The 20579-nt window shown below is 37.8% G+C and overlaps 2 protein-coding genes and 1 long non-coding RNA gene across 5 annotated transcripts in view; 2 read left to right on the forward strand and 1 right to left on the reverse strand.

Moving 5' to 3' along the window:
* The window catches only part of B4, a 58749-nt gene extending 49599 nt beyond the window's left edge, over positions 1–9150 (forward strand). For 2 of the 3 annotated variants that reach the window (XM_064697312.1, XM_064697313.1), the window contains 3 exons: positions 2458–2855; positions 2913–3303; positions 4917–9150. In XM_064697312.1, coding sequence (XP_064553382.1) covers positions 2458–2855; positions 2913–3303; positions 4917–7240 — 3113 coding nt within the window. In that variant the 3' untranslated portion in view covers positions 7241–9150. The remainder of the gene's footprint in view (positions 1–2457; positions 2856–2912; positions 3304–4916) is intronic. The other variant, XM_064697314.1, reaches the window with a different exon arrangement.
* The window catches only part of RpS21 (ribosomal protein S21), a 75824-nt gene extending 61927 nt beyond the window's left edge, over positions 1–13897 (reverse strand). Inside the window, exon 1 of the mRNA XM_064697557.1 lies at positions 13893–13897. The gene's annotated coding sequence lies outside the window, so the exon portion shown is untranslated. The remainder of the gene's footprint in view (positions 1–13892) is intronic.
* Positions 13898–14805: 908 nt separating this feature from the next.
* Positions 14806–15633, forward strand: LOC135438983 (uncharacterized). Its single transcript, XR_010437960.1, has 3 exons — positions 14806–15152; positions 15210–15363; positions 15445–15633. It is a non-coding gene; the product is annotated as an uncharacterized LOC135438983 (long non-coding RNA).
* Positions 15634–20579: the final 4946 nt, after the last annotated feature.

Consider the following 20579-nt stretch of genomic DNA (forward strand, 5'->3'; position numbering starts at 1 on the left):
TTGCTTTAGCTGCTGCTTGCATTTGTAGTCGTCTGCCCCCTTTCGTTACTGCTTGAATTGCGCGCGCGTCGGTCGCTTCGCGTAATTTCACAAAACGTGACGACAACGCAGCGCGCGCTGCGTCCAACGCCTCTCGCCCACTCGCCTGACGAGCACTTGGCACAGTTGTTGCTGAAGTTGTTGTTTTTTGTTGCTGTTGTTGCAATTGATATTTCACAAACGATAAGTACAATTGCAAAACGTTTAGTATTTTTTATGCTTCTGCTTCTTCCTCTTTCACTGTTATATTGTACAATAATTTCGCTGTGATTTTACGTTGCCTGCACTATACAATCAGCTGCATGTGTGTGTGAGTATGTGATTTGTATGTATTTATTAAGAATACAAAAAAAATTAAGCTAAATGTGCGCAATTAAAGTGAGTAATAGCTCCACCGACCTATAAAGCAACAGCAACAACTGCGAATCGCCATCAGACAATGGACTGCAATCGAACAAAAAGCAATCAAAATCAAGATATTTAACTTTTATTGAGTTGCAGGTTTTTTTGGATAATGAAATCATACATATGTATGTTTGTATGAATATGTATGAATGTGTACACTAAATTAAAAAATTTAAGTGATTAGATAGATAATTGCTGTCGCTTTTGGATAATAAACTACACGTAAATTGACTATTCTAGTTAAGTACAAATTCCTATAATATACAAAAAAAAAAAAGTATCACCTGATAAGGTGTCTCCCGGCTTTGGCCTGGTCATAGTATTCATCCCCCCTTTTTACCCACAGGATGCATTTTTCACAATCATTTAAGCACTTCTTAAATTTAACATAAATCTTTAAAAAAGGATTTAAAGCTAAACAGAAGAAGATCGAAAACGTGTTCGCTAACATTCTGTTATTTTGGTCATAGGTGGGGAAATAATTAAAAAGGTGAAAATCGAAAATATTTTCCATCCAGAAGTGGAAGTTTTCCATAACTGTCAATTTAATCTAGGCACCTTTTTTGCACTCTCAATTTTTTGGGTGAATGCTCCACTCAAAAAATCGAAATCAAAAAACTAATATGCAATATTTTTGCTATTAAGAAATGTATTAGCATATTACGTACGTCGCTCACGCGTATCAGGTTTTGTAGAAAGTTCATTCACATCATGACAGCTTTGAATGGAGTCTCTTTTGTTTATAAATGCTATGCCATTTGCAATAAAAATTCAAATATGACGAATTTAAATTATGCCTTGAATTAGGTAGCCAAAACGGCAGAAAAGGTCGTTAAATTTGCAGTAAAATTGCATTGCTTACACATATTTTCACATCCTGGCGAATATTCAGGACAAGCTTGTGATAAAATAAGATTGTTGAAATAGTTGAATAATTTTTGCAGATTTTTTTGATTATAAATAGCTTGCTTTATTTAGTAAATATGAATTTGAGCTACGCTTTGATGTTCTTTTCTTACTTACACAGATTTTTATTAGATAAGTATATTATTGAAAAACAATACATTACATTAATTAAAAAAAGTCATTTTACGAATAACAATCATCAAAGCATAAGTAGATATTATAAGAACTCAAATTAAAACTAGAATTATTCCAGACTTTTTATTTATTTAAATAAATCCTCATCTGTCTCAACTGTCCGAATTCGTTTGACGTTGTCGCCGTACTGTCAATTGGTTTAAAAGAGAATACTTGTTAAATACTATTGCGAATAGCTCAAAATAGCCAAACACAGGCACAATGAGATTTAGCTTGACATTCAATTAACACATGTCAAAATTTTGCTGGCATATAGCAATCCCTTTGACCACTGTGCAAACGCTTGGGCTAAAAACTTTTCAGCGCTTGGCAACAGTTTGAAATTTCAACTGTTTCGCGTTTACCGTGCATTTGCAGTGTGTGTCTGTGTATGTGTGTGTGAGTGTGAGTGTAAGTTTGTTGTGTGGGATTTTCCCCAATGCAGAGCGACGACAATAAGATATATACATATGTACACCATGCATACATACATATATATATATAGACTATTAGCTCACTATTGCACTCGCTGTGTGGTTGCCTACCTGTGCTTAATACCCTTGCCGAGGGTATTCTAAATTAGTTACAAAATGTGTAATCGACAATGAGGCGCATATAAAAAATGTACATACACATTTATATTATCGGTCCGCACGAACATTGCACCTGTCTGTCAATTTCCATGCACTCTGCGTTTCTTAGTTCGTAGATCGGACTACTATTTTATATTTCTGTTGTGGTCTCAATAAACGAACTTTCTATGCTAGAAATCTTATTAATATATGTATTACACAATATCTGCCTATCGAAAAGTCATACACATTTAAGTATTGAGTGCTAAAGGTCTGCGAGGGTATTTAATCTCTGGCAACTTAGAGAAAATAGTTCTTTTCTGTTTATTTTATATAATTTTTGTTGTTGTTTTGATTGCAGGTGCCCCACCTGGCGCACATCACGGCCACATGGCAGTAGCCGCTGCTGCTGCCGCTGCCGCAGCTGAGGCGCGCAAACCGAAGCTGCGTCGCTTCAACTCCCACGATACCAGCTCGAACATGTTCTCCGTGGCGGACTTCGAGAATGCGCGTCTGGCGCGACGCAATGAGATTGAGCTGAAGCAGCGGCTGGCGCGACGGCAGCGCAACAGCGCCAACTGTAGCTACGGGCTGGCTGGCGGCTGCGCCAGCAGCAACGGCAACAACAACAACACCAACAACGCTGGCTACACAGGCAGCAATAATGCGGGCTACAGCGGCTTCTGCGGCGGCCTCAATGGCAGCGGCGATTACTCTACGGGCGACAGCAAGAACTCCAAGTGCAGCAGCAGCAGCGAGGTGAGCAGAGCATTCAAATGGACCCAAAGCTTTTTGATTAAATAAATGTATTTTTAGCAGGAACCACTGCCCGCTGATGTTTTCCTCGAGCGGCATTCGCTGCCGCGCGTTGTGCGCATTTTGTACAGCAGCAAGAGCTCCAATGAGACGCTGCAGTCGAGCTCATCACACGGCTCCTCCACGGCCGCCTCGAGCAGCTCCTCGACAGGCCCCAAGCAGCAGCAGCTGCTGGCGAATGAGCCAGGCAATGGCACCGGCACTGGCACCAATTCGTCCTCTAGCGCTGGCAGCGGCAACCACAACAACAGCAGCTGCGTTCAGCCTGGTCATGATGAGCTCTTCCTGCTCTACAGGCTAGTTCGACAGCGTCACATCTATCATGGACACAATGCCAAATCGCAGGCATCGCAGCGCAAAAAAACGGTGCTCATACCCCAGGAGTTTCCAGGTGAGTCAGGGGCAGAACGATAGGAGCGGGCACTCTCAGAGATCTTCCATGCTTCGGGAGTGACTCAAGGAGTTCATTTCGTGTGCTACGTTCATGACTAGATTATATAGTAGTGATGATTCATGCGCTGATTCAGACAGTGTGACAAATTTATGGAACTAAATGTATTCAATAGAGTAGAGAACTGAGCAGCAGGGAAAGTGTTGGAATTTTTACTGTCAAAACCAGTCAGAAATATCTTCAGAGTTAAAATATGCAAACATATGCATTTAGTAGATAAAATAAAAAAATTATTGTCAAGACTATATATATACATATTTATATATTGCCATATAGAAAGATATTGGATGAGTCAAACGACAATTTGATATAACCGTTTCGTGTACCAAAATTGGCTGTAAAATTTGGCAGCCTTTATAAGCCAAATATAAAATAATTTTTCCAAAATATTTCACACAGATACAAACTTAACAAATTTTTGAAATTTATTTATTATTAATTCTTGAAAAAAAAAAAAATTTAAATCAATTTATTTCAGTTTTTCTTTCTTTAAATAAATTAATTTTTTACTACCTTGTCTGAAAAATGTGTATAAACTGTTTAGTAAACTAATTACGTAGTTTTTTTAAAAGTATTTACGTAATTTAAATGCTTAACTTGTTGCATTCTCATGACTAATGCATGACATGGCTGCAAACAGTTGGCTAATTTTGGTATTTACTGAGCTATTCAGGCATTATAGTGGGCCACAATAGAAGCAATAACTAGAGATACGACTCGAATTTAAGTTGCGTTACGTTTCGCTTTAGCTAATATGCGTGACAGACTGACAGTCTGACAGTCGGACGGACAGCGTGACATACTCTGCCGGGAGTTGCAGTAGAATCAAATCACAACAATTGCTCATCGGGGTATTATGTAAGCAGCGACTGCGACTGCCACTGCGACCCATTGTTTCATTGCTTCATGTGACTTTTCACAGCCAGCGAAAAACCGACGCCAATGCAAAAAGTAAAATCGTAATCTTCCAATTGCGTAATACTCTACTCCCCAGTGTAATAACATCTGGAAGAGCAACTGCTTAGCTAATCGGTTAGTGACACCAAAATTTTAAATCTGTACTATCCCTTTCAAACTGAAGAATATAAACATTAATTTAATAATATTGAAATATTTCCTTAGACATATGTATATCATCGCGATTATTAAAAAATCTATAAGTACTTTCATATATACAACTGCAAACAATTTAAAATGATCGATAACTGCATCTGTGTCCCCAAAATCTATAAAAAATTTATTAGATAGTTGAGAGTGTACACAGATCCAGAATATTTCTAGCCCTCTTAAAATTGTATGAGACTTTACGAATCATGCTCTTAATTTGTGATATATTTACATATTTGATAGCAATCTCTATGCTCTGATTATTTTAAAACGATCGAACAATAAATATAAAGTTTATTTAAGAATAAATTTCACATGCTGTGGATCTAACGCATGTGGCATTTAGAAGAAGCACTGGGTACTCCCTAGTCGATCACCTTGTTGAGTCAAATATTATGCAAGTGCTTGACTTTGCAACTAGAGTTAATGTTTTCCCTACTTTCCAGGGTATTTTTCGCTGCTGAACGAGAAGGGTTTGCCAACGGCCACACAGTATGGAACGCTAATGCAGCTGGTTCGCGAGCGTGTCTACAAGTTTGCCTCGGTGGATAACATGCCGGCGTTTACCGAATCATCGCCCACCGGAGCCAACAGTAGTCCCAGCCACGAGGGCTGCCTGCCCAGCAGCAAACAGAGGCCGCAGTACATAAAGACGACGGCACGCGGCGGTCAGGTGTTTCGCCTGCTGGCCGTCTTCGAGGATGGCAAGCAGGAGCATGGCCAGGCGAATCACACGAACAGTGCGTGCAAGTCGCATGTGGTGGCAAGTGGAGGCTATATGGGGCGCGACAAGGAGAAAGGACGCTATGCGCAGCTATTGAACGAGCAGCGTCAAGTCATGTACGTGCCGCTGGCGACCAAAGGCAAATTCTACGAGATTGAGCCGGGTATACCGCAGCTGCTGCAGAAACAGGGCGACACGCAACGCAAACTGAATCCGGAGTGTGTGCATCGATTGGGCGCCTTGGTGGCAGCGGCCAAACAGCTACCGCTAATGCTGCGCTACATCTCAGGTCCCGCCGGCGCCGAAATACCCGAGCAGCTGTGCATCAGTCGGTTGAGCAAGGAGGATGTCATAATTGGCTGTCCCATTGAGGAGCTGGATGGTAACGGGCCGCTGCCGCCGGTGCAGCAGCAACAGCAGCCGCTGCAGCTGCGTAAGCTTTATCTCAGCCGCGAGATGCAGCTGCTCAAGTGTTTGCTGGGCTTTGATTCTGAACAGCGAATGCTGGCCAATGCCCAGGTGCAGACCATGCTTAAGTTTTGTCAATTTAATTGCGATCAGTTTCTCAAACTTGTGGAGATTGAGCTCTTGCAGCGCAGCGATCGATCAGGCAGCAAAACGCGCGAAGGACTCAAAATTCTGAAGCCGCTGCATCTGCCCAAGCTGCTGCGGCGCGAGAAGAGCAGCATGACGGCAACGTCAACGGCGGCGCACGAGAAGGAGGACTCGATCATATTTCTAAGTAAGACCGATTTGGAGCAGCTGGAGGCCAAAGAGGCTGCAGCAGCGGCAGTGGCAGCGGCATCACTAGCAACAGGCGAAGCCTCCAACCAGGTCGCACCCAATCGCATCACGGAGCGCATGAAGGTCTTTCAGTCCACCAAGAAGAAATGGTTTCGCAAGCAGCAGCAACAGCAGGAGCAGCAACTGGATAAATCCCAAACTGAACTGCAGCTGGATGTGCAGGCGAAGCGCATGAGCATGGAACGCTACACGGACATGTCCAAGCTGCTACAGGAGCGCTTCGGCAATGACAACAATGAGCCCGCAGCGGCTACCACGGATACCCAATCGCTGCACAGCGAAACGGAGACGACCACGCTGAGTCACAGCATGGAGCGCAGTTCCATGCCCAAATCGCTGGACACATTGCTGCAAAAGTCCATGTCCCTGCAGGACATTGAGCTTCTGAATGGACAGCGACCACAGCAGCGACCAGATTTGCTCACTGCGCATACGGATGCCATCAGCGAAGCCGGCACCGAGCTGGAGGATGTTGAGAACCAAACGCCGCCGCCGCAGTCCTTCATCACCGAGAAGCTCTACAATGAGTTCCATGTGAAAACACGCCAGTATAGCAAATCCTCGAGTAGTTTGCATCAGTTGCGTCACTTTTCGCTGCCGCAAAAGATGCAGCTCCACGAAACTGAGCCCGAGAAACGCATCCAGACGCAGTTCAGAGCGCAACAGCAGCTCCAGCTAGGCAAGGAGTTTGGCGGGCCTATCACAGGACGACGCGCTGCTGGCGGCGTCTCTTTGCTGGGCGGCCTGGTCGCCCTGTCTCCGTCAGCTCTTCTCTCACCCACATCGCTGGTGGAGGATGATTTGCCGTACTCCAGCGTGCGTGACTCCCTAGTCATGTCTAGTTTGGACAGCGCCGAGCACCGGGAACCGGCACCAATTACGCCTGCCGCCTTGGACTACGCCAAGGAGAATATCTATGCGGAAATTTGCGCCTCGCACACCTGTGACAGCTTCTCGGGCGCCACGCAGCTCACCCAGCTGCCCCAACTCGACAATGACGATGTCGTTGTAGATGATGAGGACGAAGATGATGGTGACTACGCCTCGCTCAAATATCAGCCGAACGGACCGCAATCTGTGAGCCGGGTCGAGATTAATTGCACGCCGGCCACCAGTGCCATCAGCTATCATACGGTCTACCTCGGCGAGGAGCCGCTCGGAGAGCGGCATGCGGCGGCTGCTCAGCATATAACCACCGTAGAGCTGGCCGGCGAGAATAACATATACAATACGCTCAAATGATGATTCATGTGATTTCGGCGACGACGCTTAGCCGGCGCCCAGGGGCTATTCTGAATGTGAAAGGACAATGCGAATTCTAGAATATATTAAAACACATATATATTTTATTTAAAATATCTCGTAAACCGAACAAAACTGTTGAAACAGACAGATGAGAAACAATATTTATATGTATAGAAAAATCTCTGTAGAGCAGACAACATGAAAAAGACCCATAGAAAATAGATGTAAAATCGTGAAATAAGTAACCAAAAGAAAAGAAAATTATTTATAGAAAACAAACTTAAAGCACCATTTGGTATTCCTTTCAAAAATACCAAAAACAAATATGGAAGAAGTGTGTATAACAAAAAATTGGAAAGATTATTTTTCGTGAGGTAAAACTTAAAATTGTACACCATTTTTTTCTTTATATTAATCTTTTATTTAAAAAAAAAATGATCTTAGTTAATTATCTAATGCAGAAATTGAATGCACTGCAAAAGTTGTAACTAACTGTTTCGATTGTCAGAATTTCTTTAAACAATTTAAAGAAAAGTTAAAAACATTTCTGCATACTTTGAAATAGTTTAAAAACTAATAGAGGATTTCCATATATTTTCAAATGCTATATCAGCTATTATTTATACATCTATGTATATATATTTTGGTACTTATTTCATTACTTAGTTTCTTATGGGTTTTATATATCATGTAGCGCCTATATATAATTCGATAGACTGTAGTTGTAGCAATTGAAGGAGAGAAACTTATAAATTGAAGAAGTTTGTTTGGGCAAAGCATAAAATGCCTCAACTCTGCTAAAAAGCTACATCGCCCCGCCCCACAACAAACATTAAGAGAAATGAGAATAACAAATGACAACTCACATTGTAATACTATATTATAAAGAATTGAAGACAAGCAATTTGTATTGTAAAAAGGCTTAAAAGCCCGCGATACACACGCATAAAATGTCATAAAACTGAATATTGAAAATTTGCAATATTATACAATTGTATACATAACTAACATATATCATATATACTATATATACAACATATTTAATATAATATATATACATATATATATATATTTATATATATAATTAGATGTTAGCTATATGAAATGTAGAAATCTTAGCGCAAACCTAAGGTATTATTAGTTTGTAGGCAATCAACAAGTCAAATCAAATCGTATGCGATATGCATACGTATTTATATATATATTTATATATATATAAAAACAAATTAAGTATATAAGTATATATATATGAGTATATACTAATATATAATAATATAATAATAATGTAACATAGCTTGCAATTTTAGGACTTATCACAATTTTGGTCCACTTTTAAACGATCTCTCATATTTGTCGTTCTGTTTAATATATATATATATATATAGATATATCTCCTTTTTTTTGGATTTTGAATTGCTTAGCATCAAAACGCAGGCGGAATGGCATGATCTAAACCTTATCTACTTAACAATTTTAATAATTGTAATTATAATTTGTCTGTTTGTCCGTTTATGTCTTATTTCCTTCTTCATGTTTTTTATCGCAAGTTTCTTCCACTCACTCTTTCAGTCAGCACATGGAGCCATATTATTAACTAGTTGAGCAGTCTCAAATGTAAAACATTCTAGTCCTCAGTTATATATGGATTGGTTCTATATTTATACACTATAACATATCGATCAGTTGTTTGAGAACATGCCAAACTGTATGCGCTTTCGGCCAGGCCGTAATTAATGCAAATTGATTTTCAATTCTCGCGTTCTTTAAATAATTACATAGCAAAGAATTTATTAATTTTTATTTCGATTTCAATTTCGATGGCTATCGATTAATTTCAGTTTTGATTTACTATTTAAGATTTTGTCAACACACTTAATACAAACAAATCTTATGATCTACAAATGCAATTTTAATTTGTTTTTATTTTTCTTATTTTGAACATATATTAGTATATATTTTTTCGAAATCTTATGTATATGTTATCATTTTATATTTTCAGTTTTTTTTTTATATAAATAATATCTGGTTTTCTATTTTGCACGGACAACTGCAGCTACAATCAAGTGAAAGCATTGTACTCTTAGATATATTCTAATAAATAGATTAACAAATGGAAAACCCTGTAAAAACTAAAGCAATACTCACAAAAAAGCTATGATACTAGTTGTAATACCTATTGGATGATGATCAGCTAAATGCAAATTGGATGCGTTTTGAAAAAAAAAGAGAGAGAGAGAGAAATAGAAAGTTCTATAAGAATACAGATATAAATATAGTATATAAATAATGTAATATGTGTGTGTAATCAGAGTACTTTGTACTTTGTGTAGCGTTTACCTTTGCATTTGGTAGTTTTTGTTTCTTGTTTTTTTCTTTTGTAGACATTAAGTCAGGCTTCACTGTAGCGCAAGGGTGATACGATGTGTAAAGAGTTGATAGAACATATTAAATTTGTATCTATATAAGCAACTACCCGCCAGCATATATAAATATATATTATATATAAATTGGTGTGATAAATCAATGTCTAACAAACAGATAATGTAACGTAGTTAAGCAAACGCAGTTTTGAATTTGCTTTTAGAGCACAATATACATATATAGATACATATATATATATGTATTATTAATAGAGACATCTAATAACAAGAAAAAGATGAAAAAGTTGATGAAACAAATTTTGCTTTAATGTGAAAAATACAATACATATTAAACGTCATCAAAGATTATAAAGTTTAAGAATTTTTCAAAAAAAAAAAACAAAAAGAATTATAATACCCTCTACAAGGGTATAAAAGTGAAGTCATAAACAGCAGCTAAGTAAAGCAATTTTCAGGGATTTTTAATGGAAAGGCACAAGAAATTTGTAAGGATAGTTTTGGTATATACGAAAACTAGCGCCCTAAATGCCGCCCGTAGGCCTTTTGAAGCAGTTAAGATAATTATGAACAGAGTTGAGATGAAGTCGAGATCTAGCGCATTATGCAGAAGCAATACTACAATTTTTCTATAAGTATAAACAACATCTATAAGAAGATTTATAATCAAACACATACACACACATACAACTAAGTACTCTTGTTTTATTCGGTGTCTATGTTAATCACTAGAAATGACAATTAAACAATTTAGAATTCAACAAGTCAAATATTAGTAGAACTTTAAATTAAAAGTCAAGCCCAAGAAAATACACAAATATTATATACATAAAAACAAATTATATATATATGTATATATAGGTATATATATGTAAAATGTACGTATATTTACATATATGTATATATAGACGTATATATATACACAGTTCAAGATATATTTGTATATCTTTAAATGCTGAGCACTTCTTGAATTCGGTTTGAACCCATAATTCAGGTATTCACAATGTGTACACTTTTGAACTGATGAAGCGATGTCTGACTACGATCATGATGCTAAGGATAATGATCTAATGGATGGATTATGATGTCACGTCCTGAGCCGTGGCAAGACTGAATTGAACTGAACATAAGAGAGAAAAAAATCAACCAAAATGCAAATTAATTGAATTGTTTAATAATGGTAACACACAAAATATTCTGACATTGATTGTAGTAGCTCTTTTTATAAGTAACGAATATGCATATATATATGCATATATGTGTATATATATGAAGATCAAGTCGAAATGTCCCCTTTTTTAGCAGCTTGACTGAGCCCGTTTCAACTCTAAAACCGATGCCTCCAATCTACTCTAGCATTCAAAATTTTTATCCCACGTTATACCTATAGTTATTGAAAATGAAAACTCAACCTTTGGCAAGACTAAATATCAACAAACACAAATGTAAAACTTTAATATGATAATAAAATTGGATTACTTTTGCTCTTTTATTGGGTCGGGTTTTTTCATAAGGTACGCTCCGGGAAAGTGAGTTGTGATGACAAAAGCAACCCGTTAAATTTAAAAATCCCAAATGGTGTAAGTAGGATATTATCACTTAATCGCCCATAATTGGACAGGACTATCGGGATATCCTTTTACGAACAGACTATGCTCGTCCTCCAATTCAGAATAAAAAGAAAAGGAAGCAAGTCCTCCAAAGAGCCGAGATGTAAGCACATTATTTTGGTAGATGGGAGATGCTGAAGCTCAAACGTATCCTGACGAATCCTGTATCAAAAAATATGGGTAAGAAGTATCTAATATTTTACTACATTTAATTATAAGATAAAGGCAATGGGCTATATTACATTTTTTATTTCAACTGATTCTATATACCACAACTTTTTAATTATTAGAGATTTATTTACTTGAATTTATTAGAAAATATATCCCTTCATAATTAACATACATTATATTATTTTTTTCTCATTACATATTATTATATTCACTCAGCAATTAACAAATTTCGAGTGTGCAGAATTGTCATATTGACTACTGGGGTCAAACTCACAGAGGGTTGATGAATTGTGAGTACCTTGAGCGGACGAAAAAACCGGCGCACAGAAATTAAGTAAGCGATCAAAATTCGAGTGAGAGCAAAGTGTCGCATTGACCAGCATATACACCCACACAAACAACTGTATGCGCGGAGAAGCGAGGGAGATAATAATCAAAGCAGACACCTGTTTGTGTGTTCGTTCACTTGTGCGTTATCTACTTATGCTCATGCACTCATGACTTTTTTTTTGTCCTGATCGCTCATTGGTCCCATTAATTTTTGCTTGTGTAGAAATGCTCTCCTAATCGTTTGGCTGCTCTACTTTCTGAGCGCCAGTTTTTCGGTCCGCTTTCGGTCCGCTGCACAACTTTATTTTGCGTTAGTTTGGCCCCATTAATCAACAAGGCAAGACAGGCTGTTGTGCTGTGAGTTTAAACCTTTTACAAAATTATATGTTGTGACTTTGCCGGGTAATTTTCAAATGAAATACCTTTTTTTCCGGTCATTTTAAAGACTGTAAATTTTCCAAAGAGAAAAATAATATAAATAAATAATTAAAAAAAAAAGCGGTTATATACACCCCGACCTATTCAAGAGCTATACCATTTCATGATCGGTATTTAGGGTATAGTCATTTGAAATTGTCAAAAAATATAACCCTGCATATTTAACATACATTATATTCGCGTGCAACCAGCAGTTAAAAAATTGCGGCTGTGCACAGATCTCAGCATGCAATAATGTGCAATTGACTACTGGGGTGAAAGAAACTCAAAACTAAAGAAAGACCACCAAAATCGGCGCACAGAAAATAAAGCAAGTCATTTGTAGAGCAGCAAAAATGCATGCGAAAGCGATGCATATGCAGATAAAGCACTAGGCAGGCATATACACATACATATGTACATATGCTTGTGCGTTATCTACCTTTGAATGGTGCTCAGTCGAGTTAACTGTAAGTTGCTCAATTTACTGTACGCCGATTTTTGTCCACTTTGCGTCTGCGCAACTAAATTCTGTTTTAGTTAAACGACAGCAGTCAAGTTAAGCTGTGTGAAAAATATAAGAAGTGAAAATTTTCGGGTAAATATCGTATGGTATATGTTTTCTGAGTCGTACGGATCGAGAGTATCAATTGACATTATTATGACGAAAACGGCATTTGTTACATCAAAGTCACAAAATCTGGGTCGGTACGGAAATCAAAATGTAAAGTGTTATGTGGACTCTACAACCGTGAATTTCCAGAATCACACTTTATTTGCAATGTAGAGAACCAATTAAAATAATTATAATAAAGCTCGTGAGTAGAAAATGTACAAGCATACATATGCATACACACATCGATTTGTTCATGTTATTCCCTCGCTATTCCCGCGCATGCACTTATCTTTTTATCATTCGCTTGGTTTTTTGTTCGCTTTGTGGCCTTCATAACGAAATTGTGGTAAGTTTAAACCTAGTTGTCAATTGCAGATTCTACAATTTGACCGAAATTATCTAAAATGGCAAGGAGTTATGTTTAATTGTTTTCAAAATTGATGCGGGTCCGATATCGAAATTTTTGGATTATATTGGACACTGTTGACTTTCAAAGTGCATGTATTTCCAATAGCGGACCCATCAGCTATAGCCATTCCTTCCATTTTTGTACGGACAAGGAATGTTCATTGGTATTAAGAAATTCCAATTGGTAAATTTGATCAAAATAGAATTGCATACAAAACTCAATTAATACATTTCGGCTGTTCAGAATCGCAGCTTCTGCTAACGAGAAATTGACTACTTACACTTGCATACATAGTATGTACATATGTACATACATACATATATCAAACTGGCTCGGGATGGAGTTGCGCAGGCACAAAGCGCTCAAAAAATGGGCGCACATAAAATGGAGCTCGTCATGATTAGAGAGCATCAAAGAGCATCAAATTTCGTGCGTGCCCAGTGCAGACGTAGATAATGCAATAGCATACAATATTCCCTTTGTTTTATCTACATGCTCTGCATGGCGCTCACGAATTTTGGTGATGCTTACCGCTTATTGGCCGCATCAAGATTTAACTGTACATGAGCTTAGCTTGGTATCGTTTGCTCACTCGATTTTCTGCGTGCTGGCTTTTGTCGTCCACTACACGCACTCACCGCCTTTAATTGTGTGTAAATGATATAATGTTACAAGATTGGGTCTCATTTTCGTGAGTTAAAGACATTTTAATACATTTTTTTTGTAATATTAAATATTTATAATCCGTGTCTGACCTTAATATGCTATAATATTATGGCTGGTACGGACCTTATTGCCTTATTGGCATTCCTAAATTCCTAATTAAAATTTGACCAAAATAGAAGGGGGCAGCTATGCGCATTTGGCATGCATCATAGTTTTTAACAAATAGAAACCAACAATTTGCAAAATCTGGGCTCAAATTAACGGCAAACAAAGTTACGCGGGCGCACACAAAACAGATCGTCTGGCCTATGCTTGTGCATGTTTGTGTTTGTGTGTGTGTACTTGTACGTACCTATTTATGCATGTGTGAATGCTAGACAAAACTTATCTGCGCGAGCGGCAAAAAAACGGCACACAGAAATGAGAACAATTCTTGTTGCTGCTCACAAAAAATCGGGAGAGCGCATCGCATATGTAGGTAATGCACAAGCACACATCTACACACAATTTGTACATTTTTGACGATTCGCTCTGCATGTTGTGTATTTATGCATGTGTGTGATTGCCTGTTCGTTATCTAGCTTTGAATTGCGCTCAGACGAATTTATGGCTTGCTTGCTCAATTCGCACTCCGTTAGTTTTTCGTCCACTTTGGTTGCCCACAAAATTTGTCTGCTTTAGTGAAACGCCAGCAGTCGAGCAAAACTGTTTAAAATTATTGTTGGTGTAAATTGTCGGGTAAATACGGTTCATCTATGTAAAGGTATATATAATCGTGCTCGTACGGATCGGGAGTATCTATAGTTTGGCAAACATGAATACAAATTTTACAGTTCTGGCGATTTAAAATAATTTCACAAATCCTAAAAGGGCAATCTTTCCTAAATCTGTTTTTATTAAATCAATATGAAGCCGTTAAAAAAAAATCTTTATAAATTTTGTCATTTTGTAAATAATTTGTGAGCGCGACGCATGAGAAATTACAATCAGCCATATATACACATACATTCATATGTATATACATACATATTTGGCAATTATCTTTGCATACATATAAATGGGTGTGTGTTTTCTTGAGAGTTATCTTATGCTTGGTGTGGTTGCTTATGCGTAATCTAGCTTTGAGTCGCGCTCACACGAATTTTTGTTGTTGCTTATTGTTTCAATGAAGGATTTATCTTGTGATCATCTGTCTTTGATCACCCACCTTTGAATGGCACCCACTCAAGTTTATGGTTTACTTGCTCAAGTCTGCGTCCGCGCAACATAAATCTGTCTTATTTAACAGTCGTCTGAAGCTGTTAAAAATATTGTGAGTGAAAATTGTCGGGTAAATACCGTCCGTATCTCTAATGGTATACGTTTTCAGACTTGTACGGATCGGGAGTATCGAATGTCAATATTTGATGAAAATGCATTCTGAAGCATTCTAAACCAAAATGGCAATGATCACATAAATCTAGTTTCCAAATCCAAGTCTGTTCTGAAAACCGAATTTGTAGACTTGTAACGAGTATTAAAAGGTATATCCTTCAGTTGGACGTAATTTAACCGATATAAAACTACTCAAAATACTGATATATTTTTCATTTTGAATTTTTCAGCCCATGATCAAATAGTAATCAGTATCGTTGGTACCTAGATGGCCTCTATATCCATGGATCAACAGTTAACAAAATGTGATTCTAAATGTTGACCAAAACAGGAAGTGATTTGGTCCTGAAATTAATATTTTGATTGTTCTTTCAATTAAAAGGGATTTAACGAATCCCAAATATTATGTCTATCGAAAATCGTAGGTAATATAACGGATATATTTGAGTTAACAAAAACTAATTTTTTGTGTTTTTCAGCCAACTTTGCCACTACCAGGGCAACAAAATATTCAATATCGTTGGTATCTAGATGACCTAAATATTCTAGCTTATTCCAAACGTTGGATAGACTCTTAAAATCTCATTCTAAAGTTGTTGACAAATCTGGATCGGGTTTCAAATCATTTCTACCGATGTTAAAGACTTTCACGTATTCTAAAAGGAATATCTTTCCAAAATCTGATATACGTAATTGTACTTATTTTATTTTGTATGTTTCAGCCACATCTGCCACGCCCATGGACAACCCATAATCAACAAATAATTGCTGTCGTTGGTACCTAAATGACCTATATATCCTTGGTTATTCCATACCAAGGATATAGTCCTAGAGAACCTAAAGGAACTATTTCTTGCAAAATACGCAAGAGCATGGTCCAAAAATATGTATGCCTTTTTTTTGCAGCAGCCCCCATCTACAGCCCCGCCCCTGGATGGTTCCTAGTTGATTATCATATCCTTGGTTATACCATGCCATCGATATAGTCCTTGGCAACCTAAAGGATCAGATCCCTGCAAAATTTGCATTGAAATGGTCCAAAAACATGTATGCTTTTTGTTTCAGTAGCCCTTTTACATTACCTGCATCTGGACCTGTTGCTTAACAGCCGCCTTACAGCACTCATTTTCCATTAACTGATACTTAACAGTACTCGTTTTAATTGAGTTACATTTCTGTCGACCTTCTGGGCATTTATGTTCGCCTGGTACTTGAGCGGAATTTAGGGCAAATTTGGACCGGCGGTGAGGGTGCGCCTTTTTACTACGTCATTTTTCGGACGCAAAAATATTATTTGTCGACCTTCTTGGGCATTTCTGTTCGCCTGGTATTTCAGCTGATTTTTAGAGAAGTTTCGGCAGCCGGCGGCCGCCAACGACCGTTGATTTTTAAATTTTTTGCAGTCCTATATCCTTTGCAATTAATAAAAACACTAAATTTGTTTAATATTTTTAAATAAATTATTTATTTTGTTAAAATTAACAAATTTGTTGTTTTTACATGTATTTGCGATTTTAGCTTAAAATGGCTATATCTGGCTTAATATAAGTCTGATCCTGGAAGGAATATTCTTGATGGATTCGTAGAAGTCCTTAGAACCGATAAGAGTCCTTGAATCCTTCAATCTGAAAAGATAAAAACACATTTGAATAAAAAAGTCAAAAATTGAATATAGGGGTATTTTGGGGAAAGAAATAGCCATAGCTCGGCCATATCCTTGCAGATTTTCAAAGGACATGGTGCGTTAGGATCGTAGGGACCAACTGCATCGAACTGCATTAAAATATTATGGGGTCATCTAAGAATCCTGGACTTGGTAATTTTTCAATCGCGGGCCGCAAGGAAAATTGACTGAAATCACACAATTACAGTAAAAATCGCGATATCTCTGAAACTACAAGGACGATCTTGATGTCCTTTGGCCAGATGGTAGTCCTATTCATTACAATTTTTTGGACACAGGACTCGTCAGGATACGCCAGGATATGTCCGAGTTATACGCTAATTTCGGTTTGCGAATTTGCCCTTAACACTTTTTTGTCTGAAGGACTTTCGTCCTTTGGGTTGCATATTCGTAAATGGGAGGATGAACACTATCTACTGTCCAAAGGACATCCCGATAGTCCTTCAAATGGCGAAGTTAGTCCCGAATTTTTCGATTTTTGGCAATTTTCTGACTAAACCCCTGTGAAAAATTTTAGTGAAATTTTTTGTCGAATACTGGAAATTCTTGAATGCCAATCGATAGTCCTGCTCCCCACGAGTTCAAAAATGTATATCCTTCCGATATCCTTCAGGATTTGCCCGAGATATGGCCATAAAAAGAATGTCCTTTTTAGAAAAGTGGCCATATATCGGAAATCACAAGGACGATTTTGATGTCCTTTGGACAGTTTGTAGTCCTAGTCAATACACGTTGTTTGACACAGGACTTGTCAGAAATCCGTAAGGATATGGGTGAAATATAGCCATTTTTATGTACAAAACAAATGTTCTTATATCTTGGCTGTTTAAAGGACCTTCGTCCTTTTCAATATATTTTTTGAATGGGCAAGACAAGGACAGTTCGATGGGCAAAGGACATGCCGGAAGTCCTTAAAATGCCTCTGTTATGGCTAGTTTTGTAAAAGTATCCTTTATAGAAAAATAGCCATAGCTCGGCCATATCCTTGCAGATTTCCAAAGGAAATAGTGCGTTAGGATCGTGGGGACGAACTGCATCAAAATATTAAGGAGTCATCTAAGGATCATGGACTAAGTAAAATTTGTCGCAATGCGTTAGGAAATAGACTGAAACCCAAATCCTTGGTATCTTGAAAAGTACTTGGACACTTCGGATGTCCTTTAACCAGTTGGTAGTCTTAGTCAATATAATTTGATTGGGACGGGAATCGTCAGAATACCCAAGGGTATGACCGACTATAAGCTTATTTATGTGTACAAAAAGGTAATTTTTTCTAAGCTGGTTTGATTACTTCCGTCTTTCTTATTGAACATTTTTAAATTGGGAGGATGATATCAGCTGTACAAAGAACATCGGCCTTGTAGTTGCCGAGATATGTTATGTTTCTTAACAGGACATTCTATTTATAGTTATAGCTCGGACATATCCTTAAGAATATCCGAAGGCTAAAGGGCATCAAGACCGTTCGGACAGAAAACAACAAGTCCAGGATTCTTAGATGACCCGCTAATATTTTGATGCAGGTGGATGCGCTTGGTCCTTACGATCCTAACAGTACAAATCCTTTGAAAAACTGCAAGGATATGGCCGAGTTATAAGCAGTAAAAAATTATAACTTCTTTTGGCCTTCCGAAAAAAAACATTGCATACCCGAAAGGGGCACGTTTGGCAGGGCAATTACAATTTTAATTTTTGATTGCTTATTACTAGGTCATATCCTTGCAGATTTTCAAAGGACATAGTGCGTTAGGATCGTAGGGTTCAAGCGCATCGACCTGCATCAAAATATTAGGGGGTCATCTAAGAATCCAGGACTTGTCTTTTTTGAGTCGCGGAAATTTTTTTGGAGAAATCCTGGAAGTCCTTGAATGGAAATCGATAGTCCTGGTCCTCACGAGTTAGAAAAAGTATATTATTCGGATATCCTTAAGCAATTGGCAGAGTTATGGCCACAAATCAAATATCTTTTATAGAAAAGTAGGCATATCTAGAAAAGTACAAGAACTATCGAGATGTCCTTTGGCCAAATATAGTCCTTATTCATAAGAGATATATTTGTTCATTGTGAAAAAAACACGGACGAAAAATATGTCCTTTGGCCACCTGCTAGTCTATTCAATATGAGTCTTTTGACACAGGACAGTTTGGCATCTGCAAGAATGTGACCGAGTTATAAATCTATCCCTCTATCTTGGTTTGACAAAACATGATACTTAGATGTGAAATATTTACCAGCAAGCACCAGCAATCTGGATGGTGTGGCAGCGCAGAGTCGTCGGTGCAGTCATTGGAAGACGTGCAACAATTCCGCTCAGATCGAGCAGTTTTTCCAAATTCGCCTAAAATAAATGGATAGTACAGTATGAACTGAAAGATCTTAAATTTATGCTCTTACCTTTTATCACGGCGGGCAGGCTGATGATGCGCAGTTTGAGTTAAATTCAAAGATATCTGCCCTTCTTGCCAGACGCAGTAAAAACGTTGTGCATCCACTTGGTTTCCGTAACGCACAGCCAGTTGCTTTATCCACACAGCTGCTTGAGCTATAAAGACACGCGGCATATTTAAATTGGCACAGATATTCCAAACTCGCCTGAAATAATTGAATAATGTAATATTAATTGAAAGAGATTCAACTTATGCTCCTGCCTTTAATCGAGCAGCCTGATGTTGCTCTGTTCCAGATAAATTCAAAAATTCAGACACAGAAAATAAACTTTGTGCACTTAGGATCCGTAATGTCCAGACATTTTCTATATCCACGCAGTTGCTGAAACTACTAAGACATCCGGCACATTCCAATTAGCAGAGATATCCCAAGATCGCCTGAAATGGATTGAATAATGAAATATGAACGGTAAGACCTTAAACTTATGATCTTACCTTGTATCACAGTGGCTGATGTTGCCTGGTGCATACCAGACGTAGAAAATAAAAAAAATTTGGTGCATTCACGTAGGTGCCGTGGTGGAAAATAATGTGTGAAAATAATTTATATATACAGTATATAAAGTATATCATACAGGGAAATCCAAGCAATGGGCATGAAAAGTACTATTTGATCGCCAGCCAAACGTAAACATTATTAAAGGGAATCGAGCAATTCTTTTTCTCAGCGGCGGAAACTAAAATAAAAACAAATAACCATATTTGCGATATGCTAATTAATATGCCTGATCCGAACGAGTCCGAGAAGGTATACCATTCGAAAATTGGACGGCATTCACCCAAGAAATTAAACTTTTATATTTTTAATATGCTTTCAACGAATATAACTCACAGCGTAGCAACGCGTCACATTAACTATTCCAGTCAAACTAACATAAAATGAGAAACGACTGTGCAAAACGGACGAAATAACGGCAAACAGAAACTAGAGAAAGCAAATGATCACAAGATAAATTGCCTCTCGGAGCACAAGCAAATACACACAGTCATAAATATGTAACAGAAGATAACCCAAACACACGTGCATGTGTATGCAATTATGTGCATATATATGTATGTATGTCTATATGCGAGTTATGGCTACTTTTCTAAAAAGAACGTGATCACTAAATCGACTGTAACTTGGCTATTTAAATGACTATCGGGATTTACTTCGGCGAGCTGACTGAGCTTGTCCTGCCAATTTAGAATATACAAAGAATACGACGAAAGTCCTCCTGTGATTTCCTGCAT

Source organism: Drosophila montana, unplaced genomic scaffold (genome assembly GCF_035044405.1).
Source record: "Drosophila montana isolate Dmon_TW-CO22-7 unplaced genomic scaffold, ASM3504440v1 contig_402_1, whole genome shotgun sequence".
NCBI classification, from domain to species: Eukaryota; Metazoa; Arthropoda; class Insecta; order Diptera; family Drosophilidae; genus Drosophila; species Drosophila montana.